At 41.0% G+C, this 14003-nt stretch overlaps 1 protein-coding gene across 1 annotated transcript in view; it reads right to left on the bottom strand.

The window, feature by feature from the left end:
• DCTN4 (dynactin subunit 4) overlaps positions 1 to 6880 on the bottom strand; it is a 31105-nt gene extending 24225 nt beyond the window's left edge. The window contains exons 1-3 of the mRNA XM_007118371.4: positions 6716 to 6880; positions 4212 to 4282; positions 1864 to 2042 (exon numbers count right to left, since the gene is read on the bottom strand). Coding sequence (XP_007118433.1) covers positions 1864 to 2042; positions 4212 to 4282; positions 6716 to 6850 — 385 coding nt within the window. The 5' untranslated portion in view covers positions 6851 to 6880. The remainder of the gene's footprint in view (positions 1 to 1863; positions 2043 to 4211; positions 4283 to 6715) is intronic.
• Between the last annotated feature and the right edge of the window lie 7123 nt (positions 6881 to 14003).

The following is a 14003-nucleotide window of genomic DNA, read 5'->3' as shown; positions in this document are numbered from 1 at the left end:
AAGAGGCACAATTACAGTGAAAGAAAGAAATCAGTGGTAGTCACGGGCCAGGAGGTGGAAGGAAGTGACTGCAAAGGGGCATGAGAGAACTTTTCGGGGTAACGGAAATGTTCTATGATTGTGGAGGTGGCTACATGGCTATACACATTTGTCAAAAATCAAAGCATTTTACACTTAAAATTGGTGAGCATTATATGTAAATTATATCTCAATAAAGCTAACCAAAAAAAAGGGGGGGGAAAAACTAATGAGATACCATTTCACAACCATCAGTTTGGAAAAACTTGAAAGAAGTCCAACAATGCTAAGAGCTGCCGGAGATCTGGAGCAATGGGTAGTCTACTCATATATTATTAGTGGGAGCAAAAATTGGTAAACCGGGCTTCCCTGGTGGCGCAGCGGTTGGGAGTCCGCCTGCCGATGCAGGGGACATGGGTTCGTGCCCGGGTCCAGGAAGATCCCACATGCCGTGGAGTGGCTGGGCCCGTGAGCCATGGCCGCTGAGCCTGTGCGTCCGGAGCCTGTGCTCCGCAACGGGAGAGGCCACAACAGTGAGAGGGCCTAGTTGCTCCGCGGCATGTGGGATCCTCCCAGACCAGAGCTCGAACCCGTGTCCCCTGCATTAGCAGGCAGATTCTCAACCACTGCACCACCAGGGAGGCCCCATAATGAGCTTTTAATTGGCTTCCTCATGTAAATAGTAAGTTGATATTTTTAATGGAAATGTAAAAATGGGAATTTTTAACAAGTCTAAAAAGTTTTCACAAAATTAAACAAATGAAATTTCAGAAAGAAAAAAGACAATGGGGAGTTAGCAGTGCTGCTGTTTATATAAAAAATAAACAGCAACTCAAGATTTTGAACTGATTGCAACAAAGAGTGTTTCTACTCTCTGATATTAACCATGGAGTACAGGATATGAAAAAATAAAGGAAGTTTCCTAATGAAGGTAAATGCAACCTCTGCTTTGAAATGCTCAAATGATGGAAAGGTTCTTTAATACCTTAGGTTTTCTTTAGGTCCAAACATACATAACTTTCCTGTTTCACTTATGATACATATAGATGTATCTTTGAGCATGTGTTTGAATGCTCCAGGATAGATACTTGGACATGTAATTTCTGGGTAAAAGAATAAAAGCAATTTGAAATTTTAATAAATGTTGTCAAACTGCTCTCTAAAATGGCAGCAGACAAACGAACTATTTTCCCATATTCTTGTCATACTACCAGATTTTTAAAATTTTGCCAAATCAATGGATGAAGTTTTAATTTGCATTTTCATGATCACTAGCAAAACTGAACTTATCTTTTTGCATATCTATTGACTTAAAAAAAATCACCTCACCAAGTTGTGTGCAAGAAAAAAAATCCAATGATTTGTGCACATTCTGGTTATTGACCATCTTTATTTCCATTTCTGAGAGCTGCTGTTCATATCCTCTGACAATTTCTTTCTTTCTATGGGGTAGCTTTCTGATTTCTAAGGGTTCCTTATTTTTGGTTATTTATCTTTACTGTTATGTATGATCCAAGCTGTGTGACTTTTATCTTTTAAGTTTGTTCATGGTGTGTTCCACCATCAGGAGCATTTATTTTTTTATGAAGAACATTAATCTTTTGATTCTAAAAAAGTATCAGATTTATAAATGCTATTTTACCAACTTTAAGAAAATGAAAGAGTTTATCAAGTCTCAGATGAAACATCACGGTCCATGTGAGAATGTGGGAACATATTAGATTTAATGACAAAATACTCTGAATTTATCACCTACCTCCCAACAGGTAACAGAAATAACGATTTGTGTGCAATTATAGCACTGCTGATTTCACAAAATCTCATGTTGAAGTCCGCCTCACTCACCCACAGATTTGTCTGCCATGCCCACATCTCTAGATGTCCAGCGACAAAATCCACAGGCCAGATAATAGGCTTTCTTCACCGTGGTCTTGGCTGGGTCATCTGGAAGCTGTGTGGAAATGCTTGTTGCCCGAGTGGAGAGGGTGTGCATACAGCCGGGACAGTCAAAGCAGTTGGCGCATCTAGGACACAACAAACAACCATTAATTCATTCAACAAATATTTACCGAGCACCTACTATGTGCCAGACATTGTTCTACATGTTAGGAATTCAAGAGAGAACTATAAGGGAAGGGTGGCTCTCAAGCAGAAAGAAATTAAAAAGTACTCTGAAGAGGCTCCTACAAACTTCATTTTAAAATTTCAAAAGTATTACGATAATTATTTTTTAAAATGCAATCATCATCAAAGTTCCTGAAGAGTTAGAGCATGACCCAATCCTACTCCAGAGAGGGAATCACGGTTAACAGTCTGGAGTTAACTTTTAGATTCTTTTACAGACCCCAAAGATTTCTGTGGGCCATAGAAATGTCACAGCTTATGACTTTAGAGAGGACAGACCAATCGCACAATGGAAAACTGAGAGGCAACAATACAATAAGCTGTGAAACTGGGTTTGGAAAATAACTGCTTGATTGCTGTGCCAGAGAGCTGAAACAGATACCAAACAATGCTACCAAGATGAAATGTTTCAGAAGCGGGGCATTTTCAGGGCTTTCTGCTCTCTTTAGGCATTACTCTTCCTAGTGAAACACTCAACATTCCCCTACAGGCTCCCCCATGCCTTGTTGTTTTTAACTTTCCCACCATCTGAGATTATCAAGATTTCACCTCCAGTCCTGGACTTGTTCTGACGTTCCATTCCATAACTCCAATTTTCTGTGATATTTTGCTACTAGATAATATCCTCAAATAAGGATAATAATAGTACCCACCTCATAGGGATATTCTGAGGATTAAATGACAAAATTTAATGTATGGAAAGCATACAAAACTGGTTTATAAGGAGCTGTTTCTCCAGGACAGGAAAGACAAAACAGTGGTTCATATCCTTGGAGGTACAGAGGTGTGACTGGTTACAAAGGACTTCCACACCATGCTAAAAACCAAAATGGCACCAGTAGCAGTGAGTACCAGATCTTGGTTTTTAATACCAGATCTTGGTTTGCAATACCAATCTCGAATAAAAGGTACCAGGGCTCCTTGGAGAAATGGCTAATTCTAGGGCTGGAGCAGAAAACATAGAGGATGAGCCTGGAGTAAGTAAGAAAGTTCTCAAACAATTGACTAACACTTCCCTCCTCCTCACTGCCATATAATGATGGGGGTATGCCAAAGGGAGATGGAAGTCTACTAAAAGAAGTCCCAATGGCCAAAGCTGGAACAATCTGAGTTAAAAAAAAAAAAAAAAAAAAGTAGTATTGGGTTATAACCTAAAGTATAAAATAAATATTCACAAGCCCATACTGCTTGAAGTAAATGACTAAATAAATAAAAAGGGGAGAAGAGAAAAATCTTCCATACAAAAGAATTCCAAGTAATACATGGAGATAGCCTTCATGGAAGGGGATCATAACTCCCCACTATTTAAGTGTGGGCTATAATAGTGCATTTCTTTCCAAAGAGTACAATATGGAAAAGGAGAAGAAAAAAAAAAGTAACTTTACATCAGAGAAACCTGACAAACACTAGCTCAAGCCAGGTAATCAAAAGTTAACATCAATAGTGATGTTGTGTTGGTGGTATATACCTTTGATATGATGTGATGAGAGATGCACTTTACCTGTGTGGTTCTCCTCCCCACAATACATTCCCCCAGCTGATAAGAAAAACATAAGACAACTTCCAACTGAGGGACATTCTATAAAATATCTTACCAGTACTCCTCAAAACTAAGGAAAGTCTAAGAAAATATCACAGCAAGAGGAGCCTAAAGAGACATGACTATTAAATATAATGTGGGTATCCTGAATAGGATCTTAGAACAGAAAAAGGAGATTAGGGGAAAATTGAGGAAATCTAAATAAAATATAGAGTTTATTTAATAATAATGTTACCAATAATGCTCATTAGTTGAGACAAATATACCATACTAATACACGACATTTACAATAGGGGAGACTGGGTAAGGAGTAAAGGGAATTTTCTGTATCATCTTCACAGTAATTCTTAAGTCTAAAACTGCTCTAAAATACAGTTTATTTTTTTAAAATGAAAGTTTCATCTTTGGCATAAGTGATGCTAAAAAAAGAAAAACAGCTTCTTAAAAATGAGAGTTAATTCCATGTGCTTTTTTACCAGCTATTAAAAAAATAGTTGGGGAAAATAGAAAAAATTAATCCCAGTCTTACCTATTCTTTTTTAGTTTGGCTTCAGCCGATGGCATATTTTCTAAACAACTGGGACAATAATGGGAGTCCACCTAGAAAGAAACAAGAAATCAAAAAATTGGAGGAAAAGACATTTAGCTTGGCTTGTATATATATGCCTATGTCAATTAGTGAAATTTAAAATACACTATTCTGCAGCAGAGATGAGAGACCATTGATCTGGCAAAGAACCTGGACTGTTATCAGCATCGGGTTTATTCTTCAATCACCTGTTGCTTTCTTAACCTCTGGATTTCCTGAAATCCTTCTATTTTTCCTTTCTGATCTTTCCTATTCCCTTTCATCAGGGTTTTATGTAATAGACGTGTTAAAACATGTTTATGTAAAAGAAGATCTCTATGATAATCTAAATAGATTAACAAATAAAATAACCCAATTTATGAGGCTATGATCAAATATCCTTCTATCTAGTCCAGCTTTGTGTGACTGCAATAACTTGACCACACAAATTGTTAAGAGATTTTAAGTTTTCCCATTACTAAGGTATTACATGTTCACTGAAGAAAAGCATACATTAACATTCATAAAGTCAGCTGTAGCCAACCAATTAGAGATTTTTAAATGGCAAATTAAACTACTAAGTTAACAACATAGTCTTATTGTATTTAATGCAAAAACATAGTACAAAAATTAAATTCAGTGTATTTTTTTAAGGACTAAATATTTTCTTTAATGCAGTAGATCCTATTTGATAATTCTAGAAATCTAGTCACCTGCAGATGGACAGATTCACTTGAACATAAATACTATCAGAAACTGTTTTCTTTTTTCATCATCTGCTTATAAACAGAACCACCTTTGAAAAGATAAAGTTACTGCTCAAATAAGTCTCCAGGAACACAAAATATAATACTGTTAACTTATATTTGCACTTACTCATCATAAAAGGCAAAATATAATTCATTCCTCCCCGTCCCCTTTCCAAATTATGCTCATCCCTTCATTTGCAGCTCCAATCCCAGGCTTGTCATTAGAAATTTCCGGACTGCTTCAGCCCTCACTAGCATCATCCTTCCCCAAACCCTAATGGCCTCCATTTCACAGGTGCACACCAGTCCGTAAAAGATGCAGTCACAGACTGAATGTCCTAGCTGAAGAGATCCTTACAGATTATGGAAACTCAGCTCCCTAATGATCACCAAATGAGAATCTAATCCAATAAATTCTGGAGGTGGAGCTGGGACAGCATCCTAAAGAGAAAGAACCTGCCAAAAAATAAGCATATGGAGATGGAGAAAAAAAAATCATGTATATAATACAGCATTGATTTTTCTCGTGTTATTTAACTGCTTTCTCTGACTATTCTTAACAGTATGAAAAATATTCCCAATAAAATAATAATTATTCATAATGTGTAAAATGGCTTATAGTATAGGACGTATCCTCATATGCATTTTTAACCGTCCAGGGATCCTCACTGAAGTCTTCTGAATCAGGCTGCTTGGTTTCAAATCTTGCTGCCCCCTCCCACCCACAAATTTTTGGCTGTGTGACCCAGCGCAAACATTATGTGCCTCTTTAACTGTAAAGTGGTTTTTAAAAAAAGGTATCCATTCTAGTTTGTAGGATGATTAAAGATTATGTAAAGCATATGGCATATAGAAAGTACTGAATAAGCATTAACTATGTATTATTACTAATCAGCTTTTCCTTCACAAGACTGCAAGTTACTCGACAGCAAGGTTTACATCTTAACGCGTCTTTTAATCCGCAGAGCCTATTGAATGAACAACATGTTCCAAGTGCTGCAGAAGTTCTGGGGTTTTGTTATTTGGTGATTTTTTTTTCCGGGGGTCTTTTACATTTTGAGCAATCCCACCTCCAACGCCCACTTGCGCCAGTGAAGGTCAGAAATGTACCCTCAGGAAAAGCGCCATGAATATAACACTTTGAGCTTCTTAAACGACAAACCCGATTGTAAGCGCTTTTCACTCAGCTCACCCCATCCCAACCTCTTATCTGCTGTAGGCCTTGGGCTGGGTCAGGAAACAGAACAAGGCAGTTGGAAGAGGGCCCAGTTTCTGCCCAAGCAGGGGCAGAACTTCCAGGATGGGAGGGGCTTGGATGAGGATGCCCGCAGACCTCCCCAATCCCTCAATCAATGCTGGAAAGACGATATCTCGCCCCTCAAGTGGCCTGAACTAAGCACCCCCATACCTTTTTTTCCCCTGATCCACCCAATTACCAACCCCCCTCCCAGGAGATGGCCAGGGTCCCCAAAGTCAAGTTTGTCCCAGAGGGCGCTCTAGAACAGAATGGCTGCTCAGCCCCACCCAAGGCCGCTTCTCCTTTCCAAGTGACAAATTACGTACGTATGAGCAAATTAAATCACAGGCAAATCTGAGTGACGGAAGGCAGAGCCAATCAACATGCTAGGAAAATTACCACCCGCTGGCCGCGGTGACTAGGAGGAACCGCCTCCCCCTCCCCCAACACACACACTCTTCATGGGACGACTGCATTACCTCGTGAGACACACATTCCAGCGACCGCAGCTCGCTACAATAGCGGCAGAAGTAAAGCTGCGAGAGCGGGGCCCGAACCTTCTTTTCTCCCTGGACTACGTAGAGAACCCGCTCCGATTGCAGCAACGACGCCATCTTGAGGGGGAGGAGTCAACGACGCTCTCGTCGCATCACGTGACTCGAGAGCCAGCGTTTCCCTGGCTTCCCTCCCTACGTCTTTCAACGTAGACTTTGACGTAAGGTTTCCGAGCTAGAGGGGCTTTGCGCTGGACGAAAGTCAAAGTGCGCATGCTCAGCTGGGGTTCCAGGTTTTTCCCCGCCCCCCCACCTTACCCTTCCAGCATTTTTGTGAGCGTCAGCCGTCTGGGCTGAGCTTAGACCTTTTTTTGCTAAGTACGGAGTCGCAGAACAAATCCAGACAGACTCCGTGCGCTCCTTTCCTTTGTTTCTAACAGAAAGGAAGGCTGCTCTTCTGTTTTATTTAACACTTCCTCTACCGCCCTCACCTTCCAGACAAACATCCGGAAGTTAGGGAGGATCTCTGAGACAGAGTTTCATGGGATCTGGAAAACTAAGAGTCCACACCAGCACTTTCTTCTGACAGTCTTGTTACTGACCTGTAGGAAACTTTCACGGACGTTATCTCGTTTGAAGTTTCTTAGATTGAGCTCCTCCACGCAGAAGCCATATCTCGTTCATTTTCAGGTTTCGCATATTTAGCGTTAGGACTAAGTCTATACTGTGGGTGTTCAATAAGTATTGCTTAATGAAGGAGTGGAATCAATGAATGAACAATGTTGCTAGGTGTCGTTTACATTTTTCTAGTGCATAAACTAAAGCTTAGACGTGTAAAATAACCACTTAGAGCTGGGCTGGCAGAGACTGGAGCTCATGTTACCTGCCATCAGTTCAGTGCTTTTCCCTTTGGTACTAGTGTTGTATTATTACCTATCTGATATTAGAGTTGGTGATTGAGAAGAAATAGAACTGAATAGTAATATTAGTTGACGTTTATTGAGCACTTATTGAATGAAGAACACTGTCCAAACTATACATACATTGTCTCATTTAATTTTCACCAGAACTTCAAAAGGCAGGTGCTATCATTATCTCTGTTTTACAGTGCAGGAAACTGAGATCCGGGTGCCCTTCTCTTCTCCCAAGAAAGCCTGGCCATCTCAACTGGGGCAGACTGAGATTCCTCTGCTCTGTGACTGGTAGTCACCAGTAGCAGAATCCCCAATGTGTAGGTAGGGACCAGCCTGCGCCCTGGCAGCAGAGGGAGAAAGTGAGTCATGGGAGGGTACCTGGCTTGGTTTCTGAGGCTCACAGGGTCAGCCTGCTTCAGTGGTGCTGGCAGGTTTTACCAAAACAGACAACAGCCACGGGTTGGAGTTTGCTGATGCCTGCTATAGCCTCCTGGGGTAGTGGACTGGATGCCTTAGAATTATCATATACTAGAAAGATCCTAGTTCAATACTTGTATTTTTTTTTTTTTTTTTTTTGCGGTACGCGGGCCTCTCACTGTTGTGGCCCCTCCCGCTGCGGAGCACAGGCTCCGGACACGCAGGCTCAGCGGCCATGGCTCACGGGCCCAGCCGCTCCGCGGCATGTGGGATCTTCCCGGACCGGGGCATGAACCCGTGTACCCCGCATCGGCAGGCGGACTCCCAACCACTGCACCACCAGGGAAGCCCAATACTTGTATTTTTCAAATGGAGAAAATGAGGTCCTGAGCATCAACATGCCCCAGGAACATGCCCCAGGTTTTCTCACTCCTGGTACAGTATTCTGTTTTCTAATTCCATAAATGCAGTTCCCTGAACATTACAGCAGTTCATTAATATTCACAGCAGAGTAAGAAACCATTTGCTCTTCTAACAACACTTAAAAAGAGAAGAAATCAAATGCAAGAGAAAGTGGAACATTAATTGATGGCCTACTCATTTTTGCCCTGGAGCTTTGCTGGAACTAACTGCATCATTCCCATTATGGGCACAAGAGTTTCACACCTCTAGAATGCTGTCTGCTTGGCTTCAACAGTAATTTCCCAAGCATACCTCAAGCCTAACCAAGGCTTGTTCCCACACCCCACCCCTTCTGCATAGTAGACTAACCGGAAGCTAATGCTAATTCTGTGGCACCAAGGAGCACTTCCTCTGTGTTCTGCTGAGGATGCAGGGGGGTGAGATGGGCATCCTCTTTCGGCTGGAGGATGCACAGGGTGACTTCAGGTTAACCACTGCAGCTATTACCCAATTGCTGTGAGTGCTTAAGGCAGACCTCAGGCCCCTGAGGTGCTGGCTTATAAGAGAGAGCTGGTGGCCATGCACTCTCTGTGCCCACTCACCCCTGAGAACTTGCAACTGACCCAAGAGACCATAGCTCTCTGTGAAATAAGGGTAAAGTCATGGAGCTATAGAGCCAAACGTGACCTTAGAGACTAACTAGTTCCCTCCCCTTATTTTCAAGATGGAGAACTGAAGCCCAGATTAGGGAAGAGACTTGCCCAGTTTCCCAAAGGAAGTTAGAGGTGAAGCTAGGGTTTGAATGCAGGTCTTTGTTCCAAGTTTATTTCCTTCACTACACTTTGCTGGACCTCCATCTCTCCACAATTCACCATCCAACCCTAAAGCTTGCTTCTGGGAGACCACCAGTGTATTGTTTGTTGAATTGAATAAAAGAGAATTGAAAACTGAATTCCAGCCTAACTCAATATACTATCTGGAACTTGCTGCAGATGGAATCCAGTAACTAAATTTTTTTTCTTTTAGGTCTTTAAGTAACTCCTTCTTTCAGAAGGTAAAGGAAGAAATAGGGGAAGCAGACTGGTCACAGTTTTAAATAGGGTGGTCAGGGTTGGCCTCATAAGAAGGTAAGATAGGAACAAAGATTTGAAGGAGGTGAGAGAGGGCTGGGTGGCCATCTGGGGGAAGAGCCTTCCAAGCAGAGTCTGAGCAAAGTCTCTAAGGCCTAACTGAGGAGCAGCAAAGAGGTAGTGGGGCTGGTAAGGAGTGAGCAAGGGAGAGAGGTATAGGGGAGAAGTCCCAGAGGTAATGCGGGTGCAGATCATGTAGGATCTTGAAGGCATTTTAAGGATGTTGTATTTTGCTCTGAAGGAAATGGGGAGCCATTATAGGATTTCACACAGAACAGTGATACAATCTAACCTACATTTAACAAGGATCACTCTGTATGCTGTTTTGGGAATGGACTGTAGAGGGACAAGGATAGAAGCAGGGGGTGAGTTTGGAGATTACTGCAGAGACCAGGCAACAGGCAGCAGTACCCTGGACTAGGGATTCTGACTATATTTTGAAGTAGAGCTCACAGGATTTCCCAATGCCCAACCCTGGGAAGACATGTACATAGACTGTCATATGAAGGGTAGTTTGGAGTCTCAGCAGAGATGCCCTTGTTAGGCTGGGGGAACATCCATTTCATGGTTTAGCCAAACTCAGCCGCTGGGAGTTTATTTCCTCAGAAATTATCAAGACTCTCTCTTCTCCCGGAGGTCAAAATAAAAACATCACAGAAAGGATCAGGCACTTTTATATTTAAAGGAAGCAGATGAAGCTAACTTCTTTAGTCTCTAGTTTACTTTGTTCCAAGTCACAAAGCTCGGTGATTGCCACACAGGGACGCATATTTCACAAGAAGCCCAGAGAAAGAGCCAGCCCATTACTAAACACATGAATCACATCTTTGGAGCTCCAGCTCAGGCTGAGAATAGGAAACTGCTGTGGGAGCACCCAACACATTTGCAGTGGTGCCAAGGGCTCTCCCAAACGAGCTTTGCCTTTCGCCATGCAGGTAAAATGAGTTAAAAGTTAAAGCGGGTAGAGCACAGAACATGATAAGTTGCTACGTATTTGTTATTCGGCCACAGAGATTAGTCCAGTCCCTTCATTTACAAGTGAGAAAACACTTTCAGAGAGAGGAAGTGTTTGTCTGAAGTGACATGGATCTCCAGCTTACTTAATGAGCATTAACTAAGTTGATTTCTTTTATTATGTTTGGATGGTTGGGATCTCCAGTCTTGCCCACTCTCATCTGTGCCTCTTGAGTGCCTCTTACAGTTCATTTCTGGGAAGCTCTTTTAGACTTTGAGCTGTCACTTTACATGAATCTTTCTGCCCTCCCAGGGAAGTTCAATGGGATGTTTTGTTACTCTTGACCACCTGTAGAAGCCAGCCTGAAACTTGTCCTTCAATGGTATTTATACCCTTGTGTATCTTTACATGAATCTTTCTGCCCTCCCAGGGAAGTTCAATGGGATGTTTTGTTACTCTTGACCACCTGTAGAAGCCAGCCTGAAACTTGTCCTTCAATGGTATTTATACCCTTGTGTATTCCCCTTCCACATTGTACCAGCGTTGGTCTGTGTGACCAATAGCATACAATAGAAGTGGTGGTGACCCTTCTGATATTAGATTATGAAAGTCTGTGATTTCTATGCTGGGTGCCCTCTTGCTGTGTTGAGTGCTCTCTTACATCACTTGTTTGGGAAAAGCAAGCTGCCGTTTTGTGAGCAGCCCTATGGAGAGGCTTATGCAATAGGGAACTGAAGCCTCCACCAACAGCCAGTGAGGACCAAGGCCTGCCAACAACTAGTGAATGAGCTTGGAAGGGGATTCTCCTGTTCCAGTCAAGTATTGAGATGACTACAGACCCAGCTGACAGCCTGACTGCAGTCTCTTGAGAGACCCTGAGTTAGAACCACCTACCTAAGCAGCTACTGGACTCCTGACCCTCAGAAACTGTGAAATAATAAATGTTTGTTTTAAGCTGCTACTTTTTTTTTGAGAAAGTGTTCAGTATCCGTTTTATTTTGATTCTTTCCCTTTGAAAAAATGTAAATGCTAAGAAGTTTTGTTCACATGAATAGTTAGAAGGAAATGAAAAGATTTTCTCACAGCATTGTCACACAATTCTTTGTATTTCCTCTGCGTTATGTACCAAAAATTCCATCATGAGCCTCAAAAATTAATTTTCATGATTTATTAGCTGACAATTCCATTAGTTACTTCAGCAATTTTGTTGAAAGCAAAGAATTATAAACCTCCTGTGTTGCAAAAGATCTTGTTAAGCAGAGATTAGGGTCATTCCTTTTTCCACATCAACACCCTTATTTATTTTTTTTTTTTTTTAACACCCTTATTTTGGCTGGTCCTATTGTTTGGTACACAGAGGCTACTGTCCCTTGGGGCAATGCACCAAGGTCAAATTAGCCACATGGGGGGTAGTGGGGAAAGAGGAATGTGTTTTTTTCTGTAAAATGAGAGAAGGGCTGTTGAGAAAGAGGAGGTTGGAAAGTAGACTCAGTGTTCTCAGGCAGATGATTTTAGGAAGTCAAGAGTCTAGAAATTGGTTTCTTTACAACTGAATGTGCCCATGGACTCCTGGCAATTCTTTGTGTGTCCCCAATGATATTCCTAACCTAGTGTGACTAATTTATCACATCTCAGTTTCCACATCTGCAGTTTGGGACTGGTATTATCTAAATCACAGGATTAATTTGAGGATGGAGTTAAATTACATACCACATGTAAAACACCGAGCACAATGTCAGACATACAGTAGTATTCAGCAAATAATGGATTCCTTCCCCACCTTTCCAACTTGACATGCCCATTTTTTTTTTACATGCTCAGTTTTATACAAGTACAATTAAAAATATATTTTTCATTTAACAGTCTAAACAGCATGTTTTGAAAAGGTTATGTTGGGGGAATTCCCTGGTGGTCCAGTGGTTAGGACTCCACACTCTCACTGCTGAGGGCCCGGGGTTCAAACGCTGGTCGGGGAACTAAAATCCCACAAGCTGCACAGCGTGGCCAAATAAATAAATAAATAAATAAGGTCAGGTTGGGACCTAATCACACTTAAAAGCTTTTGCACAGCAAAGGAAACAATTAACAAAACAAAAAGACCAGCTACAGAATGGGAGAAAATATTTGCAAGTGATATGACCAACAAGGGCTTAATTTCCAAAATATACAAACAATTTATGAAGCCAATATCAAAAAAACAAACAACTCAATCAAAAATTGGGCAGAAGACCTAAACAGACATTTCTCCAAAGAAGACATATAGATGGCCAATGGGCACATGAAAAGATGCTCAACATTGCTAATTATTAGAGAAATGCAAATCAGAACCACAATGAGGTATCACCTCATACTGGCCTCAGAATGGCCATCATCAAAAAATCTACAAATAATAAATGTTGGAGAGGGTATGGAGAAAAGGGAACACTCCTATACTGTTGTTGGGAATGTAAATTCGTGCAGCCATTATGGAGGTTCCTTTAAAAACTAAAAATAGAACTACTATATGATACAGCAATCCCACTCCTAGGCATATATCTGGAAAAGAGGAAAACTCTAATTTGAAAAGATACATGTATCCCAATGTTCATTGCAGAACTATTTACAATAGACAAGATGTGGAAACAACACAAATGTCCATCAACAGATGATTGGTTTAAGATGATGTGGTATGTATACATATTTTATAAAATATACAATGGAATATTAGCCATAAAAAATGAAATACTTCCATTTGCAGCGACATGGATGGACCTAGAGGATATAATACTAAGTGAAGTAAGTCAGACAGAGAAGGACAAATATCAGCTGTAATCACTTACATGTGGAATCTAAAAAAATACAAATGAATCTATATACAAAGCAGACATAGAAAACACACTTATGATCAGAAATGAAAAAGGAGAAGTAACAACGGACACTGCAGAAATACAAAGGATCATGAGAGATTACTACAAGCAACTATATGCCAATAAAGTGGACAACCTGGAAGAAATGGACACATTCTTAGAAATGCACAAAATTCCAAGACTGAACCAGGAAGAAATAGAAAATATGAACAGACCAATCACAAGCACTGAAATTGAAACTGTGATTAAAAATCTTCCAACAAACAAAAGCCCAGGACCAGATGGCTTCACAGGCAAATTCTATCAAACATTTAGAGAAGAGCTAACACCTATCCTTCTTAAACTCTTCCAAAAGATAGGAGAGGGAGGAACACCCCCAAACTCATTCTACGAGGCCACCATTACTCTTGATACCAAAACCAGACAAAGATGTCACAAAGAAAGAAAACTACAGGCCAATATCACTGATGAACATAGATGCAAAAATCCTCAACAAAATACTAGCAAACAGAATCCAACAGCACATTAAAAGGATCATACACCATGATCAAGTGGGGTTTATTCCAGGAATGCAAGGATTCTTCAATATACGCAAATCAATCAACATGA

Source organism: Physeter macrocephalus, chromosome 8, assembly GCF_002837175.3.
Source record: "Physeter macrocephalus isolate SW-GA chromosome 8, ASM283717v5, whole genome shotgun sequence".
In the NCBI taxonomy this organism is placed as follows: domain Eukaryota; kingdom Metazoa; phylum Chordata; class Mammalia; order Artiodactyla; family Physeteridae; genus Physeter; species Physeter macrocephalus.
Note: the sequence above shows the minus strand (reverse complement) of the source record. Positions and strands in the feature narration are given on the sequence as shown.